This window comes from Artemia sp. Qi Xiang Cuo, chromosome 18 (genome assembly GCF_049724085.1).
Source record: "Artemia sp. Qi Xiang Cuo chromosome 18, ASM4972408v1, whole genome shotgun sequence".
In the NCBI taxonomy this organism is placed as follows: domain Eukaryota; kingdom Metazoa; phylum Arthropoda; class Branchiopoda; order Anostraca; family Artemiidae; genus Artemia; species Artemia sp. Qi Xiang Cuo.
Window position 1 is genome coordinate 46526855 of NC_142811.1, and position 20407 is coordinate 46547261.

Here is a 20407-nt window from a genome sequence, read left to right on the forward strand (position 1 = left end):
TGCTTATTTTTTTAATTTAATTGGGAATGAAAAGTCAAAGTGCCAGAATGGTTGAAATCCACTAGCTCAGTATTGGGGTCTTAGCTGTTAAATAAATAATTGTTATACCTTTTAAAATGACTTGACGGGGTTTGAGGGGGCTCTGTTGTTTTAAGCCGTTTGATTTTTTCTTTACATGGTGTTCGTTCAAAAAGCGAGGATATTCCGTGTGATTTTTTTGGGGAGTTTAATGAATTTATTAGTTACCGAGAGTTCAATGACTCCCCCCCTCAATGACTTCCAGGGGATTTATGACTCCTCCTCACAATGAATTCAGATGGTTTTAGGACTCATCCCCCTAGCCATAACTCCATTCAACCTTGAGCAAAGATATAAAAGTTTGATGAAGTATTTTTCCGCTTAACAACTACATTAACAACTTCCAAGATGATAGGACTTATTTTTTAATTTAGTTAGGCATGAAAAGTCAAAGTCTAACATAAAGAACAAGGTATTTCAGAGGGGGTAGCTAACTTCATCTACGGTATAATTTCAATTCATCTTAGTTTTTAACGATGCTCCATATTTCTAGTTGAAAATGATTATTTTTTATTTAATTGGGATGAAAAGTCAAAGACTAACATAAAGAATAAGGTATTTCGGAGGGAGTAGCTAACGTCATATACGGGGTAATTTCCATTCGTCTTAGTTTTTAACGATGCTACTTATTTCTAGTTGAAAATGCTTATTTTTTAATTTAATTGGGAATGAAAAGTCAAAGTCTAACATAAAAAACAAGGTATTTTGGAGGGGATAGCTAACTTCATCTACGGGATAATTTCCATTCGTCTTAGTTTTTTAACGATGCTCCTTATTTCTAGTTGAAAATGCCTATTTTTTTAATTTAATTGGGAATGAAAAGTCAAAGTGCCAGAATAGTTGAAATCCACTAGCTCAGTATTGGGGTCTTAGTCCACCAGCCTGAATGGTGGAAATCCACTGGCTCAGTATTGAGGTCTCAGTCCCCCAGCCTGAATGGTCGAAATTCACTAGCTCAGATTTGGGATCTTAGTCCACCAGCCTGAATGGTGGAAATTCACTAGCTCAGAATTGGGGTCTTAGTCCACCAGCCTGAACGGTTGAAATTCACTAGCTCAGAATTGGGGTCTTAGTCAGTGTTCAGATTGGAGCGTTGGGGTCCGACTATCTGGGCTTGATTTGTCAAGGCCTGAATGCTAAGCGATGGACATGAGCTCGATTGAGACCCCATTGTGAAAACGGAAAACAAAAAACAAAAAATATATTGTTGATATGTGTGTAGAGCATGGAATGGTTACCGCTAGGGGCAACAGTCTAACCGTTGACGGTTTTAGGTATCCGTGAATAAGTTCTAAGGCAAGAGTGGAAATTGGGACAAATTTTTGGAGGTGCCCACCTCACCTGCTCAGAGTCTCAGGCAAGTGACCCTAAATTTGAAAAAGTGGAAATTGGCTCAGATTTTCTAAACTGAGCTGAGACAATGAATAGATACTATTGGGAAAGTTATTGGAGACGCTGGGCATCCTTGAACAATTGCTAAATTGAGAGAGGAATTTGGGACAATATTTGGGGGGCACCCACCCGCCCAGAGTCTCCGGCAGGTGACCCAAAAATTTAAAAAACACACAGAGACAACAGACACAAAGAGACGAATCACACACAGAGAGGACAAACACACAGAAACGACACATAGAGACGACACATACACAGAGACGATACACACACACAGAGTCAACACACACAGAGAGATGAGACACACACACAGAAAAGACCCACACACATAGAGACGACACACACAAAGAGACGTCACACACACAAACAGATACGAAACACACATAGAGACAACACACACACACACACAGAGACAACAGCCACACAGAGACGACAAAAACACACACAGAGACGACACACTCACAGTGACGACTTACACACAGAGACGACAAACACACAGAGACGACACACTCAAAGAGACGACTTATACATAGAGACGACACACACACAGAGACGACACACACACAGAAACGACACACACACAGAGACGACTCACACACAGAGAGGACACACACACAGAAACGACACATAGAGATGACACAACCACAGAGACGATACACACACACGGAGTCAACACACACAGAGAGACGAGACACTCACACATAAATGACAACACATACATAGAGACTACACACACAAAGAGACGTCACACACACACAGTTACGACACACACAGACAGACAACATACACATAGAGACAACACACACACACACACAGAGAACGCAGACACACATAGACGACAAACACAGAGAGATGACAAACACACAGAGACGACTTACAGAGATAGAGACGACACACACCTAGACAATACAAACATACCGAGACCACACACATAGAGACAAGGCACACACCCAGAGAAGGGACACACACAGTGACGACTGCCATATAGAGACGACAAAGATACAGAGACGACACACATAGAGAGACCACGGGCACACACAGGCGAAACACACACAGAGAAAACACACACAGATACGAAACACAAAGCTCCCACACACTCACAGAGAGGAAACACACACAGACCCAACACACACACACAGAGACTACACACACAGATAGACAACACAGACATAGAGATGACACACACAGAGCCGAATTGAGGCAATATTTGGGAGGCCCCCAAACGCCTAGAGTCTCCGGCTGGTGACCCAAAAATTTAAAAAACACAGAGACGACAGACACAAAGAGACGAATCACACACAGAGAGGATAAACACACAGAAACGACAGATAGAGACGACACATACACAGAGACGATACACACACACAGAGTCAACACACACAGAGAGATTAGACACACACACAGAAATGAAAAACACACATAGAGACGACACACACAAAGAGACGTCACACACACACACACACAGAGACGAAACACACATAGAGACAACACACACATAGAGACAACGCACACACACACAGAGACAAAATCCACACAGAGACAACAAACACACACACACAGACGACACATTCAAAGTGACGACTTACCCATAGAGACGACACACACACAGAGACGACACACACAGAGAGACGACACACACACAGAGACGACACACTCAAAGTGACGACTTATACATAGAGACGACACACACACAGAGACGACACACACACAGAGACGACAGACACACAGACACTAAACACACACACACACCACACACACACAGACACCACACAAACAGACGACACATCCACAGAGACGAAACACAAACACAGACTCAACACACACCCAGATACTAGAAACGAAAACATAAAAGAAAAAACACAAAAAGAGACTACACACACAAAGAGACTTCACACAGACAAGGAGACGAAACACACATAGAAACTACACACACAAAGAGACACCACACACACACACAGAGACAACATCCACACAGAGACGACACACACACACAGAGACGACACACTCAAAGTGACGACTGACACATAGAGACGACACACACACAGAGACGACACAGAGAGAGAGACGACACACACACAGTGACGACACACTCAAAGAGACGACTGACACATAGAGACGACACAAACACAGATACTAAAAACACACAGACACTAAACACATATATAGACTACACTAAAACAGATACTACAAACACACAGAGACAACACACACACAGATACTACACACACACAGCGACTACACACTCACAGAGAGGACACACACACAGACACGACACACACACACAGAGACGACACACACATAGAGACAACACAGACATAGAAATGACAGACACACAGATACAAAACACCCACAGAGACGACACACACACACAGAGTCCACTCACACACACAGAGTACAAACACACAGAGACGACAGACACAAAGAGACTACTCACACACAGAGAGGACAAACACACAGAAACGACGCATAGAGACGACACATGCACAGAGACTATACACACACACACACAGTGTCAACACACACAGAGACGAAAAGCACACAGAAACGACACACACACACACACACATACACAGAGACGACACACACATAGAGACAACACAGACACAGAGACGACACACACACAGAGACGACAACACATAGAGAGATGACGTGCACGCAGAGACGACAAACACACAGAGACAACACACACACACAGATACGAAACACCCACAGAGACGACACATGCACAGAGACGACAAACACACAGAGTCCACTCACACACAGAGAGGATAAACACACAGAGACGACAGACACAAAGAGACGAATCACTTGCCTTTCCTTGGCACCTTTTCAAACGAGTGGGGATTCCCCACTGATTCCTACACATCGCAAAAAAATGACCAGCACGAAAACTCCACGTTTTCAACCAGACTGGTTTTTGACACGACACACAAACAGAGTCATAGTGAGAGAGATATCCAAAAGTTGGGTTAATCTAGGTTCACTTAGAGTGGCGCGCCACTCTAAGTGAACCTAGATTAACCCAACTTTTTGGATATCTCTCTCACTATGACTCTGTTTGTGTGTCGTGTCAAAAACCAGTCTGGTTGAAAACGTGATTCGTCTCTTTGTGTCTGTCGTCTCTGTGTGTTTGTCCTCTCTCTGTGTGAGTGGACTCTGTGTGTGTGTCGTCTCTGTGCATGTGTCGTCTCTGTGGGTGTTTTGTATCTGTGTTGGTGTGTTGTCTCTGTGTGTTTGTCGTCTCTGCGTGCGTGTCTCTCTATGTGTTGTCGTCTCTATATGTGTGTTGTCTCTGGGTCTGTGGGGTATCGCTTTGTCTGTCGTGTCTGTGTATGTGTGTGTGTGTCGTGTCTGTGTGCGATTAGTGTATTTAGGTGTTGAATCTGTGTGTGTGTATCGTCTCTGTGCATGTGTAGTCTCTATGTGTCTTTTCTGTGTGTTTGTCCTCTCTGTGTGTCTGTCGTCTCTGTGTGTCTGTCCTCTGTGTGTGTGAGTGGACTCTGTGTGTGTGTCGTCTCTGTGGGTGTTTTGTATCTGTGTGTCTGTCATCTCTATGTCTGTGTTGTCTCTATGTGTGTGTCGTCTCTGTGTGTGTGTGTCGTTTCTGTGTGTTTGTCCTCTCTGTGCGTGTGTCGTCGCTTTGTGTGTTTAGTATCTTTGTGTGTGTTGTCTCTGTGTGTTTGTCTTCTCTGTGTGAGTCTCGTCTCTCTATGTGTTTCGTCTATGTGTGTTTGTGGTCTCTGTGTGTGTGTCGTCTCTATGTGTAAGTCTTCACTTTGTGTGTGTCGTCTCTGTGTGTCTGTCGTCTCTCTATGTGTGTCGTCTCTGTGTGTTTGTCGTCTCTGTATGTGTGTCGTCTCTATGTGTAAGTCGTCACTTTGAGTGTGTCGTCTCTCTATGTATGTGTCGTCTCTGTGTGGATGTTGTCTCTGTGTTTGTGTGTGTGTGTGTTTCGTCTCTTTGTGTGTGTCGTCTCTTTGTGTGTGTCGTCTCTATGTGTGTTTGTCATTTCTGTGTGAGTGTCTCGTCTCTCTGTGCGTGTGTGGACTCTGTGTGTTTGTATCGTCTGTGTGAATGTGGAGTCTATATTTGTCTTATCTGTGTGTTTGTAGTCTGGGTGTGTGTGTATTCTGTTTGTGTCTGTCGTCGCTGTGTGTTTGTCGTCTCTGTGTGTGTGTCGTCTCTATGTATAAGTCGTCACTTTGAGTGTGTCGTCTCTCTATGTGTGTCGTCTCTGTGTGTTTGTCGTCTCTGTGTGTGTCGTCTCTCTGGGTAAGTCGTCACTTTGAGTGTGTCGTCTCTGTGTGTGTGTTTGTTGTCTCTGTGTGGATGTTGTCTGTGTGTGTGTGTGCGTTGTCTCTATGTGTGTGTTTCGTATCTGTGTGTGTGTGTGTGTGACGTCTCTTTGTGTGTGTCGTCTCTATGTGTGTTTGTCATTTCTGTGTGTGTGTCTCATCTCTCTGTGTTTGTTGACTCTGTGTGTGTGTATCGTCTCTGTGTATGTGTCGTCTCTATGTGTCGTTTCTGTTTGTTTGTCCTCTCTGTGTGTGATTCGTCTCTTTGTGTCTGTCGTCTCTGTGTGTTTTTTAAATTTTTGGGTCGCCACCCGGAGACTCTAGGCAGGTTGGTGCCCCCAAATATTGTCTCAAATTGTATCTGTGTGTCTGTCATCTCTATGTCTGTGTTGTCTATCTGTGTGTGTCGTCTCTGTGTGTGTGTGTCGTGTCTGTGTGTTTGTACTCTCTGTGAGTGTGTCGTTGCTTTGTGTGTTTCTTATCTGTGTGTGTTGTCTCTGTGTGTTTGTCGTCTCTGTGTGCGTGTCGTCTCTCTGTGTGTGTTGTCTCTCTATCTGTGTCGTCTCTGTGTGTTTGTCGTCTCTATGCGTGTGTCGTCTCTATGTGTAAGTCGTCACTTTGTGTGTGTCGTCTCTGTGTGTGTGTCGTCTCTCTATCTGTGTCGTCTCTGTGTGTTTGTCGTCTCTGTGTGTGTGTCGTCTCTATGTGTAAGTCGTCACTTTGAGTGTGTCGTCTCTGCGTGTGTGTGTCGTCTCTGTGAGGATGTTGTCTCTGTGTGTGTGTATGTTGTCTCTATGTGTGTGTCGTCTCTATGTGTGTTTCGTATCTGTGTGTGTGTGACGTCTCTTTTTGTGTGTCGTCTCTATGTGTGTTTTGTCATTTCTGTGTGCGTGTCTCGTCTCTCTGTGTGTGTTGACTCTGTGTGTGTGTATCGTCTCTGTGCATGTGTCGTCTCTATGGGTCATTTCTCTGTGTGTGTCCTCTCTGTGTGTTATTCGTCTCTTTTTTTATGTCGTCTCTGTGTGTTTTTAGTCTCTGTGTGTTTGTAGTCTCTATGTATAAGTCGTAACTTTGAGTGTGTCGTCTCTGTGTGTGTGTCGTCTCTCTATGTGTGTCGTCTCTGTGTGTGTGTCGTCTCTATGTGTAAGTCGTCACTTTGAGTGTGTCGTCTCTGTGTGTGTGTGTGTCGTCTCTGTGTGGCTGTTGTCTCTGTGTGTGTGTGTTGTCTCTTTGTGTGTTTCGTAACTGTTTGTGTGTGTGTCGTCTCTTTGTGTGTGTCGTCTCTATGTGTGTTTTTATTGTCTGTGTGTGTGTATCATCTCTCATTGTTTGTTGACTCTGTGTATCTGTGTTGTCTCTGGGTATGTGTCGTCTTTATGTGTCGGGTAGGTATGTTTGTACTCTCTTTTTGTGATTAATCTCTTTTTATATGTAGTCTCTGTGTTTTTTTTTAATTTTTGTGTAAACAGCCGGAGACTCTGGGCGGGTGGGTGCCCCCAAATATTGTCCCAAATTCCTCTCTCAATTTAGCACTTGTTCAAGGATGCTCAGCGTCTCCAATAACTTTCCCAATAGTATCTATTCATTGTCTCAGCTCAGTTTAGAAAATCTGAGCCAATTTCCACTTTTTCAAATTTATGGTCACTTGCCTGAGACTCTGAGCAGGTGAGGTGGGCACCTCCAAAAATTTGTCCCAATTTCCACTCTTGCCTTAGAACTTATTCACGGATACCTAAAACCGTCAACGGTTAGACTGTTGCCCCTAGCGGTAACCATGCCATGCTCTACACACATATCAACAATATATTTTTTTTTTTTTTTTCCGTTTTCACAATGGGGTCCCAATCGAGCTCATGTCCATCGCTTAGCATTCAGGTCTTGACAAATAAAGCCCAGGTAGTCGGACCCCAACGCTCCAATCTGAACACTGACTAAGACCCCAATTCTGAGCTAGTGAATTTTAACCATTCAGGCTGGTTGACTAAGACCCCAATTCTGAGCTAGTGAATTTCCACCATTCAGGCTGGTGGACTAAGAACCCAATTCTGAGCTAGTGAATTTCGACCATTCAGGCTGGTGGACTGGGACCTCAATACTGAGCCAGTGGATTTCCACCATTCAGGCTGGTGGACTAAGACCCCAATACTGAGCTAGTGGATTTCAACAATTCTGGCACTTTGACTTTTCATTCCCAATTAAATTTAAAAAATCGGCATTTTCAACTAGAAATAAGGAGCATCGTTAAAAACTAAGACGAATGGAAATTATCCCATAGATGAAGTTAGCTACCCCCTCCGAAATACTTTGTTCTTTATGTTAGACTTTGACTTTTCATTCCCAATTAAATTAAAAAATAAGCATTTTCAACTAGAAATAAGGAGCATCGTTAAAAACTAAGACGAATGGAAATTATACCGTATATGAAGTTAGCTACCCCTCCGAAATACCTTGTTCTTTATGTTAGACTTTGACTTTTCATTCCCAATTAAATTAAAAAATAAGCATTTTCAACTAGAAATAAGGAGCATCGTTAAAAACTAAGACGAATGGAAATTATCCCGTATATGAAGTTAGCTACCCCCTCCGAAATACCTTGTTCTTTATGTTAGACTTTGACTTTTCATGACCAATTAAATTAAAAAATAAGTCCTATCATCTTGGAAGTTATTAATGTAGTTGTTAAGCAGAAAAATACTTCATCAAACTTTTATATCCTCGCTCAAGGTTGAATGGAGTTATGGCTAGGGGGATGAGTCCTAAAACCATCTGAATTCATTGTGAGGAGGAGTCATAAAACCCCTGGAAGTCATTGAGAGGAGGAGTCATTGAACTCTCGGTAACTAATAAATTTATTAAACTTCCCAAAAAAATCACACGGAATATCCTCGCTTTTTGAACGAACACCATGTAAATAAAAAATCAAACGGCTTAAAACGACAGAGCCCCCTCAAACCCCGTGAATTCGTTTTAAAAGGTATAACAATTATTTATTTAACAGAAATACTCGCCTTCAATTGAACTGAAAAAATATAATATTTATTTATTTAACAGAAATTCTCGCTATTTTTAACGAACACCATGTAAAGAAAAAATTACACTGGCTTAAAACAACAGAGTCCTTCAAACGGAACTTTGAAAATCAAGAGAATGTAAAAGTTACAAGGTAAACCACGGGCCCTTTGGGAGTCTAGAGAACCTTTGAGGACCGGGGGAGGGGTTCCTTCAGGGTTGGGGTGGGGGGATCGGAGCCCTTTGGGGTTGTGGTAAGGGACCTCACGGCTAAACCACGACAAAGCACTACTCTCGTGGAACTCAATTCCCATTTAACTCAACTCCCGTGCAACTGAATCCCCCTTGTAACTGAACCCCTGTATAACCGAAACCTCCGTGCAACTGTATCCCCTTTAACTGAACCCTAGTGCAACTCAACCCTCCATGCAACCCATCCCCCTCAAAACACTTTTCAGCCATTTCTTTTTAAATTGACAATACTTTTCAAACGTTACTTATGTATTATACAGACCACATCGGCGAGGTAAAGCTAGGTCAAGTCACAATGTCATTCTATCATTACTTTTCAATTAAGCTATTGAATACCTTCTAGCAATGTCTCTTGTAAGCGTCAAATCTATTAAGTATCTGTGCATATTCTTTGTATTGTTGATGCAAGCATCCCATTATTTAATTACCCGTGAGGCATTCTTAACCATCGCAATACCTTTACGCAAATATCTTTTCGCAAAAAAATTCGCAAATCTCGTAAACTAAAGAAGTAATTACCCTTTTCAAAAACATTACTCGTTCTATTAACGAACCCATGAAACGAAATCAGTCGGATAGCATTACACAATCTCGCTCCTAGTCGCAAAAATAGAATGCATGTAGCGTTCGTAGTAATATGTTTACAAACCTATTAGCCAAGTTTAAAAAAAAAAAAAACCTACTAATCAACTTACAGATGAATGACCACGGATTTAACCTAAAAAAAAACTTGTATATCATGAACTAGAAATCTACGTCAGAAAAACTTGTCCTTAAATTGCGTAAATCTCTTGGCAAAGGTGTAATGCCCTGTAGAACCTGTTTGGTACGGGGGCGTACGCAAAGTATATAGCTTCACCCAAATTCCATATGATATTTCAAATTGCTATATGTCTACGCAAAATGGTACCTCTTACCCTACTATTATTACTTCCAATTAAACGAAAAAACTATATTACATGCAGGTTTTCAAAAAGGCATATAAGCAATATCATAGGCAGCACCACTCTATAATAGCTAGAAATATCATTGAAACATTTAAAGAAGCTAATTCGATTCAAAATTAAAATTTCTAAGTTCCTTTCTAAGAATTAAAAGAGACTGGAGGGCAATAAGCCCTTCTCTCATGTTGATTTATTTCCCACAAACATACTCAACATTTTTAGACAAATATTTTCTCCAACATAATGGACTTGTCCCGAAACTATTTATTAATCGATATTGGGCATGTAAAATTCTTACAACTATGCCAAACTACGGATTCTTATAGAAAAAAAAACGAAAGATATAAAATATTATTTTTATTTCATGAAAATGTCTTTGTCAATAAAAAACGAATAGAAATTCATCTAAAAAAAACTTCTTCCGCAAAACAAACTTTTCAAAGAAAATTAAAGAGCTCCATTAAGCCAAAAAGGGCAGAAATGAAGTCAAGTAATCATCCAAGTGTAAAACTACCACAAATCACTATCAATAAATAAATGAAACTCAAAATGAACAGAAATTAGAATAAATAGCCAAGTCAAACTCGAAACGAGCAAAAATTAACATTAGTAGGGCTGATAACCCCCCCCCCCCCTCTCATGCCTTCTCAAGACCAGAACATAATTTGCGCTTTACTAAAAACAAAATAAGTTTAAATGTTTTCACTTTTTTTACTTAAAGAAGGAAAAAACTTTTTTTACTCTCTTTTTTTACCCATTTTTATTTTAAGGAATAAATATCACTATAGTTAAATTAAACTGATTATCCACGGTCATTTTTTTTTTTTTTTTTTTTTTTAGTAAAGCCTAAGTTATTCTCTGGTCTTGTTAAGGCATGAGGGTTGTCAGCCCTACTAATGTTAATTTTTGCTCATTTTGAGTTCGACTCGGCTATTTATTATAATTTCTGTTCGTTTTAAGTTTAATTTAATTGCGGATAGTGATGTGTGGTTGCTTTACGCTCGGAAGATCATTTGACTCTATTTCTGCCCATTTTTGGCTTAAAAGAGCTCTTTATTTTTTTCTGAAAACTTACTCTGTTAAAAATATTTTTAATTAATACGAATATATAATACCGTCATTCAGCCAGGGGGTTACCGCCCTCCTCCCCCCCCCCCTTATAGGCGCCCTTGTCCTTCCCTGAGATGGTTTGAGTACCCTTGGATAAAATATCTTGATTAAGAGCCTAAGTGAAGACATGTTTATACCTTCGAGGTTTGGCAAAGGCAATCGTTGTGCCAAAAGCATTATTTTCGAAGTGTATCTGCTATCGAGGGAAACGTAAAGCCTTTCCGAAAACCAAAACCTTCTGTTTTCCCTGAGAAGCAAATGAGATAATTTGAATGGACTGTACCGATCGATATAGTCTATTTAATTCCATAATAGTCTGTATCTCTGTTTGATTGATTCACTTATTCGTTAACGATGTTTCTCGACTACGAAGGTCCTTGCGTTGGTCCCCAGGGTAGCTGGAATTGAATCCTGGGCCTTGCATCACCAGGAATAGAATCTCCGTTTGATAAAAATATCGCATTAAAATCTTTTGAATTTCCGTGGTTGGAATAATGTTATCAGATCCCTTGTCTAAAATAGTGCAACAATAAGAGTAAAAATGTGGTTACTGTAATTTTTCGAATGAAAATGCACCGAAGTTGGAATTTTTAAGATCAGTCTGCCTTGAGAAACGTGCCAATTTGAATAATTCCACCCAGAATCACTTAAAAAAAAGTTCATAAATGTAGTGCTCAAAAACACTAGTGAAATAGTGTTAGAAAGAACCATTGTCCGTCGTACAGCCTAAATGACGAGACTTTAGAATGACGTAGACTCATAAAAAATGGAATTCTGACGAATTAATTGTTATCAATAGAAACCGTTGTGTCATTTTATCAGACTATAAATTCTACTGTTTCGCATAGATTAATTAACTGCATCAATGTCACAGTCAGATTTTAACATTGCACTTTTTTACATGAATTGTTGTCGTAAACAGAAGCGGATACCTCTGTGTGATATTAGTGCCAACCGAATCGTGTCAAGGAGTAACGCGTTTGAACTTTCAGGTATTTTTTACTTTTTCTTTCTTTACATCTCTTGTTCTATTAGTTTGGATCCATTGGTTATCAAATGCTTTTATATTGAGTTTGTTATCTTTTTTCAGACTTCTTTCTTTTTTTTCAAATACGTAAATTTCTTCTTTCGTTTGCTTTCGTTTATATTGTAAATATGGTGTTTTGCTATGTGTCGTTATTTTCTCTTATTTTATTATTAATGTTTTCGATTCCTTAAATTTGTTATTTACTTTTAACCCATGGTTTAATATGTCTAATCTTTTTTAACCTGGTTATGTGTTAAATTCTTTCGTAGTATATAAAAAAAACATATCAGCTCCCATGGGTAAATTATTTTCTAGAATGCTTTTTTTAACCTGTTTCTTATTTTATAAAATACGAAAATAAATTAAATAAGCTGAAAAAAGCTAAACTTTAAGTACCAAACCAAAAAACAAAAAGTAAGTAAACACTGATATTAAAAAAAAACTTTTATTGCTAGAATTGCCCAAAAGATTTCTGAAAGATGACCCTTTCTAGGAATAGCAAACTATGCTTAAGGATATGACAGCAACTGGGATTCAGAAAGGCTAAATCTTTGACCGGACAAACCAAATTGTATATCAATAGGATAATAAGCAATTTTGTCTATAATGGATATAAACTGCTTTTGCGTATAAACTACTTTGACTTGACTTGGCTACTATCACCCGAGCTGTTCAATCTCTTCCTACATGCAGCCCTTTCACTCACAGGTCTGACGCCCTTATCGGAGGAATAGTGATAGATAAACTAGCATATACCGATGACATAGACCTAATAGCCGAGTCCCTTCAAGACCTTCAATCAACTAATAACGTTCATTCGTCTACCAAACCTCTTCGGGATGACCATCAACACCTCAAAAACGAAAGCCATGTGCTGCTCACGTAAGCCCGATTCACAGGCAAATCTCAGCCTTCGGCTTGGTGGAGATATCATTGAGTGGGTGGAAGACTTCACATACCTAGGGAGCGTACTTACTTCTGATAAGAACCAACTCAAAGACGTCAAGAGACGCCTGGCTTGCGAACTCCAGTTTCACATCCAGATACTCCAGTATCTGGAGGAATAAGAATTTATAAACAACTTTCAAAACAAAACTTTTCTACTCCCTCATTACTCCGATCACTATAACTGTAACTACTATAACTATAAGTACTTTGCCTATAAACTACTTTTTCATTTAATCGCCTTCACGTCTAAAGATTGTGTTTTATACTTTTGAGATAATTACCCAAAAATGTTTGCTAATCTGATTTCAAAGGGAGGATAAACAAAGCAATATAGGTTCAATTAGACTTTGGTTTTCCGGTTTTGAATTACCTTGTTGCTATTCCTTTTGAGAACAGCTTAGCAAACGGTGCTTGGTACTTTTATCTGTGTAAAAATGTCAGATAAGACCCCTGTACTTTCATCATTTGTTAAGTTCTTAGGACATTTAAAAAAATTTATTAATTTATTTGTTATAAAATATTTTCATGAAAATATTCTACTGGAACATTCACAGTCAAATTAATGCTTTAAGGTACTAAATTGCCGAAACTCCGCTGAAAAGTTGGATATTTTCATATTTATTTTAATCCAATACTAAATCCCAGGGAACTTGGATTCTTGCTGAGTGCCCAAAATGTGAAAAGCCTATATTCGGTATTGAAGAAAGGCCGTGCTTGACTGTGACTGTTACGTGGAGGATTTTGTGTGAAAATGAATTTTGTCTATAAAAAGTAACTTTTGAGATAGGGGCTCCCAGAGCAAAGCGACCCAAAATTGAATATTTTAGCTTGGCTTTGGCAGGAGTCGAATTTCGCTTTGGGCTAGATTAAAAGATTAAATAAAAAAACAAGTTTTTTCTACTGAAAGCAAGGAGCAACATTAAAACTTAAAACGAACAGAAATTATTACGTATGTTAAAGGGGGGGTTCCCCCTCCTCAACACCCCGCTCTTCATGCTAAAGTTTTTCGGCAGTTTAAGAAAAGTTACTTATTGTTCTAATTAAACTACCCTTGTGTTTCAGGAGTCGTGTTTAAAGAAATGGGACAAATTCTAAACTTTAGAATAAAGAGCGAGCTGTTGAGGAGGGGACAACCCCCCTCGTATACGTAATAATTTCTGTTCGTTGTAAGTTTTAATGTTGCTCCTTACTTCTAATTGAAAAAAAACTTGTTTTTTATTTAATTTCTTATTGATTTTTAAATAACTCCTGCATATCTGACTCGGTCTCCACGGAAAAATTCTCCTCCCCACGAAAATATCCTCTGGACAATTCAATCATGACAAAAATTTACCCCGGACAATTACCTTTAACATCTCCATTTGTAAAATTGAATTGGTAAATAGCAAGCAAGACATATAAAGAAATTTCGTACAGGAATTCTGATAAATTCCCCCAGTGTAAAATTTCCCCTGAAAAGTTCACCCCCTGGAAACTTCCTTCTCCATGGAAAACTCCCCAGCAGAAAATTCGTCCCCTCCCCACCCGAAAAAATGTATGCATACTTCTCAATAACAAATACTATACATAAACAATGTGAAAATTTTATAGCTTAAAGACCTTTCTCCAGGGGCTGCGGGGGATCATGCTATCTCCAAAGAGATAGTTATTGGGTCTTTCAACTATGCTGAACAAAATAGCTATCTCAAAATTTTGATCAGACGATTTTGGAAGAAAAAGTGGCGTGGGAGGATGCCTAGTTGCCCTCCAATTTTTTTGGCTACTTAAAAGGGGTACTAGAAATTTTAACTTCCGTTAGAATTAGCCCTCTCCCGATGTTCTAGGCCCACTGGGTCGATACGATCACCCCTGGGGAAAAACAAAAAAAACACACACATCTGTGATTTTTCTTCTGACAAAAAGTACAAAATTCCACACTTTTGCGGATAGGAGCTTGAAACATCTACAGTATGGTTCTTTGATATGCTGTATCTGATGGCGTGATTTGCATTAAAATTCAATTACTTCTATGGGGTCTTTACTTCTATTTTTGAAAATCAGACAAATTTTCTCAGGTTCGTAGCTTTAGATGGGTTGGGCTAAGCTTAATAAAACTTATATGTTTGTTATATATATTTCAGTTTTTAGAGTTTTGGTTAATATTGAGCCTGGTCACTCCTTACTTACAGCTCGTTGCGACGAACTGTTTGATATATTCATGCAGCCGCTAATTTTGTCTATTTCTCTCTTGCATCTTCAGTTTTTTTATCGGTTTTCCCAGTTGGACAAAATTGAATAAATATAGACTAATTGTATTGTTACTTAAACCAATATCTAAACTACCTATCTAAAATTAAATACCTTACATTTTTAAGTAGGAATTTTTTTTAGAAAAACCAGAGAATTTTGCTTCTGGTTAGACATACAAGCCACGTTTTGCATGATGAGATTGCTTTGACAAGATTAACTGTTCTCTGTCAGAACCTAGGTTTATCATGAACTAATATTATAATTAATCAATTATTAAGGTGGACTGATGTGTTTAATCGAAAACAACTTCAGAGAGTTTCAATTTTGATTAGGCGTTCCAGCCAGATCTAACATGATAATGTTGTCGGGTCGTTTTCACCCAACAAAATTGACCATTCTCTATCAGGATTTGATTTAACAATTGGTTACAATTGCTTAAACGAATAATTGAGAGAAGAATTTAAAACAGATATAAAACTAAACTAAATTATACAGACAAATACTAAATAAGTCAGAAAATACAGGACCTAGAAAATGAAAAAGAAAACGAGACAAGACGTCAAACTTAGTAACTTTTTAAGGATTATCTTCTCAAAATAGTTAGATAAAGTCAACAGTTCGTCAATAATAGAATAAGCATTAATCAGAAGTGAATTGTGGATTTGTCGCGAAAGGTACACCGGACCAATTTCGTATTTGAGACAACCAGTCCTTAACCCCTATCGATCTTTCTTCCTAAAGAGATGAGAAAATCTACTTGTCTAAAATATCAGACGAGCACAGAGACTTCTTCTTCTGTGACCATGGGCGCCCATAAGCTGAATTCCAGGGGGGGCAAACTTCGTCTAATTGCTACTTTTAATGCTATATAATACAAATCTCAGAAAAAAAATATAAAAATAAGGCATCATCATTCAGCCAGGGGGGCAAGAGCCCCCCCCCCCCCTGCCCCCCCATATGGGCGCCCATGTCTGTGACTGCTGAAATATCCTGACCAGTAATTGAAATAGGATAATATTTACAAGTCACTTAAGGGTATTGACATCTAGCGTGGCAGGGGTGGACATTTATCTCAAGTAAAACTTTAGAGATGTATAATAATGGACTCGATCGTTTTTTTTTAAGTCTCCAATTGTCAAGCATTTCTAAATTCATAAGGATTATTAACTAAGTAGATGAAAGATATTGTTTTGAGTGGAACCAGTGTATGTTACGTTTTTTTTTTTTTTTATTCGGAGTTCTGAGGGTATTCAAAATATCGATTTCTGGAGTGATAACCAAGTAAATGATATTTATGAAATTTAACTATAATATTTATGAAATATTAATATATGAATAAATGTACTTAATTCTTTTTAAGCAGTCAAAGTATTAAGTACTTTAAGATTTTGTAAGCATTAAGTAGACTGTTTGACAAAACTTGTGTATTTTCGTGTTTTTTGTTGTTGTGGTTTTTTTACACATAACTTTCGTCTATCGATTTTGTAACCTACCTATTTAACGTTTTTGCTCCTTCCTAGGAAGTTCTAATGACATAGTGTATTTCCAAAAAATAGTTAATAACTAAGGCAATGTACATCTTGCTGTATAAGCCGAAAAATCGTTTAGTGTTAAGTTTCACTTGGCTACCTTGAATTTGCTGGTGAATCTTAGGTCTTAGCGAAATAAACTGGAATAAAAGTCCGAAGAAGGCTAGTAAATAATTCAATTTCGAGGTCCCTAAGGTTTGTCTTATTTTCCTATTCATCATACTCTCCATAGGACTTCCGAGGTCATTTTAAACTTTTTTATATGTCAATACTTTTCTTTTCGAAAAAAAGGGCAATAAGGTGCAGTTGGATATTTTTTAAATAATCTTTTTTTGACAATTTCACTCTTTACTTTTCTTAAACATTATTTTTTCACACAAAATGTTCAGAAAAATGTTTCAAAACACTTCTGAATTTAATAAACCTAGATCTTTGTTTTACTCAGGTGATTATGAGGTATAACATTCCACATTAAATCTTCTATAAAGTCTCTTTTGTGCATTGGCCATTTGCAAAACTATAGGTCCTTGTTCCGAGGGGTTCACTTATCTTTCACTGGCAAATTTTGTCGACTTTTCAACCGTTCTAATTAAAATAGATGTCTTGAGCTTCGTCCAATGCCATGCTGGGATTCAGGGCACTAATAGGGTGCTGTTGGAATAACAGGCTACTGTTTGATCAGTTTTGTCTAGTACAAAGGGCACTAAGTGTCAGAATTTACTATTGGATGAGCCATTCCCCTGTCCTCTAAGACCATCTGTTCTATATGATGCATCATTGAAAAAAAAAAAACGATAATTAGATTCTACATGGAAGACGAATTGGTCTTTAATAAATCACTTCTGTTGTGTTGACTGTGATGAGGCTTACAAACAACTTAAAACAGCACAAAAAATGTCCAACTTTTATTTTATTTGTTAATTATTATTATTGATAATACGCCCATGTTATAACTAGGCTAATAACACACTCTCTCTATGTTGAAACTTCTATATGAAACTTTTCTATGTGTGAGAACAGTAAGTACATCTTTATACTCATCAAACACCCGAGTTTTTGGAAGGCTTCTACCATGTTGCTGACGAGTATGGCGTGGTTTGCTGCCTTTGTGTTCCCCAAGAAGTTGTTCACCATCTGTACAACCGATTTCCACGCACTGCACTATAGCATTTTCATTGAGTTTTTGAACTTTGTGTCCTACAAGAGCTACCGTATCTGTGGGCCATCGAAAATACCGGCCTTCAGCTTCTCAATGGTCAGTCAAGGAAAGGCTCAGCACAGGTAGGTGAAGCACCTCCCATCCTTGTCCAAAGCGCGCGTGAACAGATTCATTAATCCAAGTTTCACGTGTAGTGGTGGGAACAATATATTCTCCCAGTCAACAAGAGGTTTGTCTATGATGTTTACCACCCCAGTTACTAACTGCTCTGGTGCCAGTCACCCTTTCTTTATATAGTGCTGGGATCTGTCTTGACTGTTCCACATACATATAAAGCATGGTTACTTCATGAACCCGGACTGCTGACCAAGTAAAAAGTTCATCATCTTGAAGTCAACACAGATGATGCATGGATTTTGTTGAGCACGTACTTCCCTGCTTCATATTTTTCTTTGATAGTTGTGGAGTGCACAATAGGGATTGAGGTGAATCGGTTCCTGTTGTCGAGGAGCACACACTTCAAAGATCGCTTGTTGCTGTCAATGAAGAGTTGCCAATCCTTTGGACCGTATTGAGGAGCGACGAGTTTACCAAGAAGACTCGCGACATTTTTGCAGTACGCAAGGTCTTACTCATTGCAGAAGTACCCCATATAGTCTGCATGTCTTCTACGAAAGAAAGTGATATGTGCATCCTCACCAAATAGATTTTCTCTTTTGAGTCTGGAGGCCAACAGCTTTGAGGAAGTCTTCAAAAAGTTGAGATCCCGAACCGAATCATTAAGCTCACATTGTGAAAAGGGCTGCAGAATATCTTGTGCTTTACACTCCTCTTCTATATATCCTTCCTCGCCTGCAGCGATGGCCTTGTTGTCACTGTCGGGAAGCTCTGTGAACGCTGGTATAGAAATTTTTTGCAATTAGCAACTGGACAGTGGGCAGATGGAAGGTCAGAGTATTGGAGGCTGTTTCAATTCTTCCGGTTGATGCCAGTATTATTAATGGCGCAGAAGCAACAATCCGATGCATGGTCTAACGGTTCTCTCCAAACCATTAGAATCCCAACATTCAGTGAAGTTTTCGCGCCCTTTGTCCACTGCTGGAGGTATTTCATACACATCTTGCACACCATATGCCGTGCCAAAGACTTATTTGAGTCGCCCAGTTTGACTTCAAAGTAAGCCTCGTAGTCGCAATTTACAAATCCTATTATGTTTCTCCTGTCCACTGACAGCGTGTGATCTTTGCAGATGTAGCAGACAACGTAAGGATCATTCCTGCATGACCGTCGCGCCAAAGCCATATTGATCAAGTGAAAGAAATAGAAAAATACAGGTTAATGTCAGGCAGGGAAATTTAGAGCCAATTTGATTGACTAAGGATTAACTAAATAGCCTTGCACTCACGCATACACGAATGCATATACTTTAGAGAAACAAACTAATGTTGTAATTAAATGTATTCTACAAGCAAAATATGATTGAACTAAAAACCCCTAATATTAGCATATGTACCACTCGTCAGGTAGGCCTATGGCTGTATCTCAAAAAGTTGACCTGATAGAGCAAGATGAATTTGATATTCCGACTCAGAACTCCAAAATTAGTCTGAATCAGATGAGAAACCCCTGGCAATTTTTTGGCTGTTACCCAGTGTAGGCCTAATACCGAAAGCGTAAATATTTAAATGAGGGTACCTTACAATTTCAAACCTCGTATATTTCAATGAATGTTTTCAAAGCATACGCATTAGAAGAGGGTAGAAGCAGATAAAAAAAAAAACAGGCTGTCGTTGTAGAAAAGGAACAGAGCCGATAAAGTGTAGGCTATTTCTGATAAAAATTGAATCTTGCTTTAGCAACTCGAGTTCACGGCAACCTTCGGTTTGATACATTTGGTTTGCTTTTGTTTTTGGTCGAAGTTGAAAAATTTGGTTCTCCGGCCGGCAAAATTCTACTGGAAATAAATAAAAGCACCCTGTTTTCGCACTGACAAAAAAGGGCTATAAACCTTTTTACATAGGTATTTAAAGAAGTGTTGTTGTTTATATGTAAATTTTCAAGGAACACTTGAAGAATTTTGCTTTCAATCTTTTATACCAGCTGAAACTTACATAGTGACGCCCCTTGTTGGTTTTTAATAGACAAAATTTACCATCTTCAGGCAAAACTTATCTTAAGACACTGTGAGAGTAAAGAGCGAAAATGGCTTTTGTATTTTACTTGTTAGAATTAACATTGTTCTCGGAAACTTTTGCGAAACTGTTCGAAAATTTTTTGTAAAAATTATATTTCAAAAAAATTGTATTTTAGGTCCAGGAATTGAGCCAATCACTGTTACCTGCACAACAAAAGAAGAACAAACCAAGTGGCTTGATCTCTTACAACAACAGATTCGTTTTGCTTCCAAATCAATGGCACTATTGCCAGTACCTCAA

General features: G+C 38.8%; 1 protein-coding gene across 2 annotated transcripts in view; it reads left to right on the forward strand.

Annotated features, from left to right (window-relative positions):
* Positions 1-20407, forward strand: part of RtGEF (Rho-type guanine nucleotide exchange factor) — a 142396-nt gene that overhangs the window by 101992 nt on the left and 19997 nt on the right. For both annotated transcript variants that reach the window (XM_089104674.1, XM_089104673.1), the window contains 2 exons: positions 12003-12072; positions 20283-20407. In XM_089104674.1, coding sequence (XP_088960800.1) covers positions 12003-12072; positions 20283-20407 — 195 coding nt within the window. The remainder of the gene's footprint in view (positions 1-12002; positions 12073-20282) is intronic.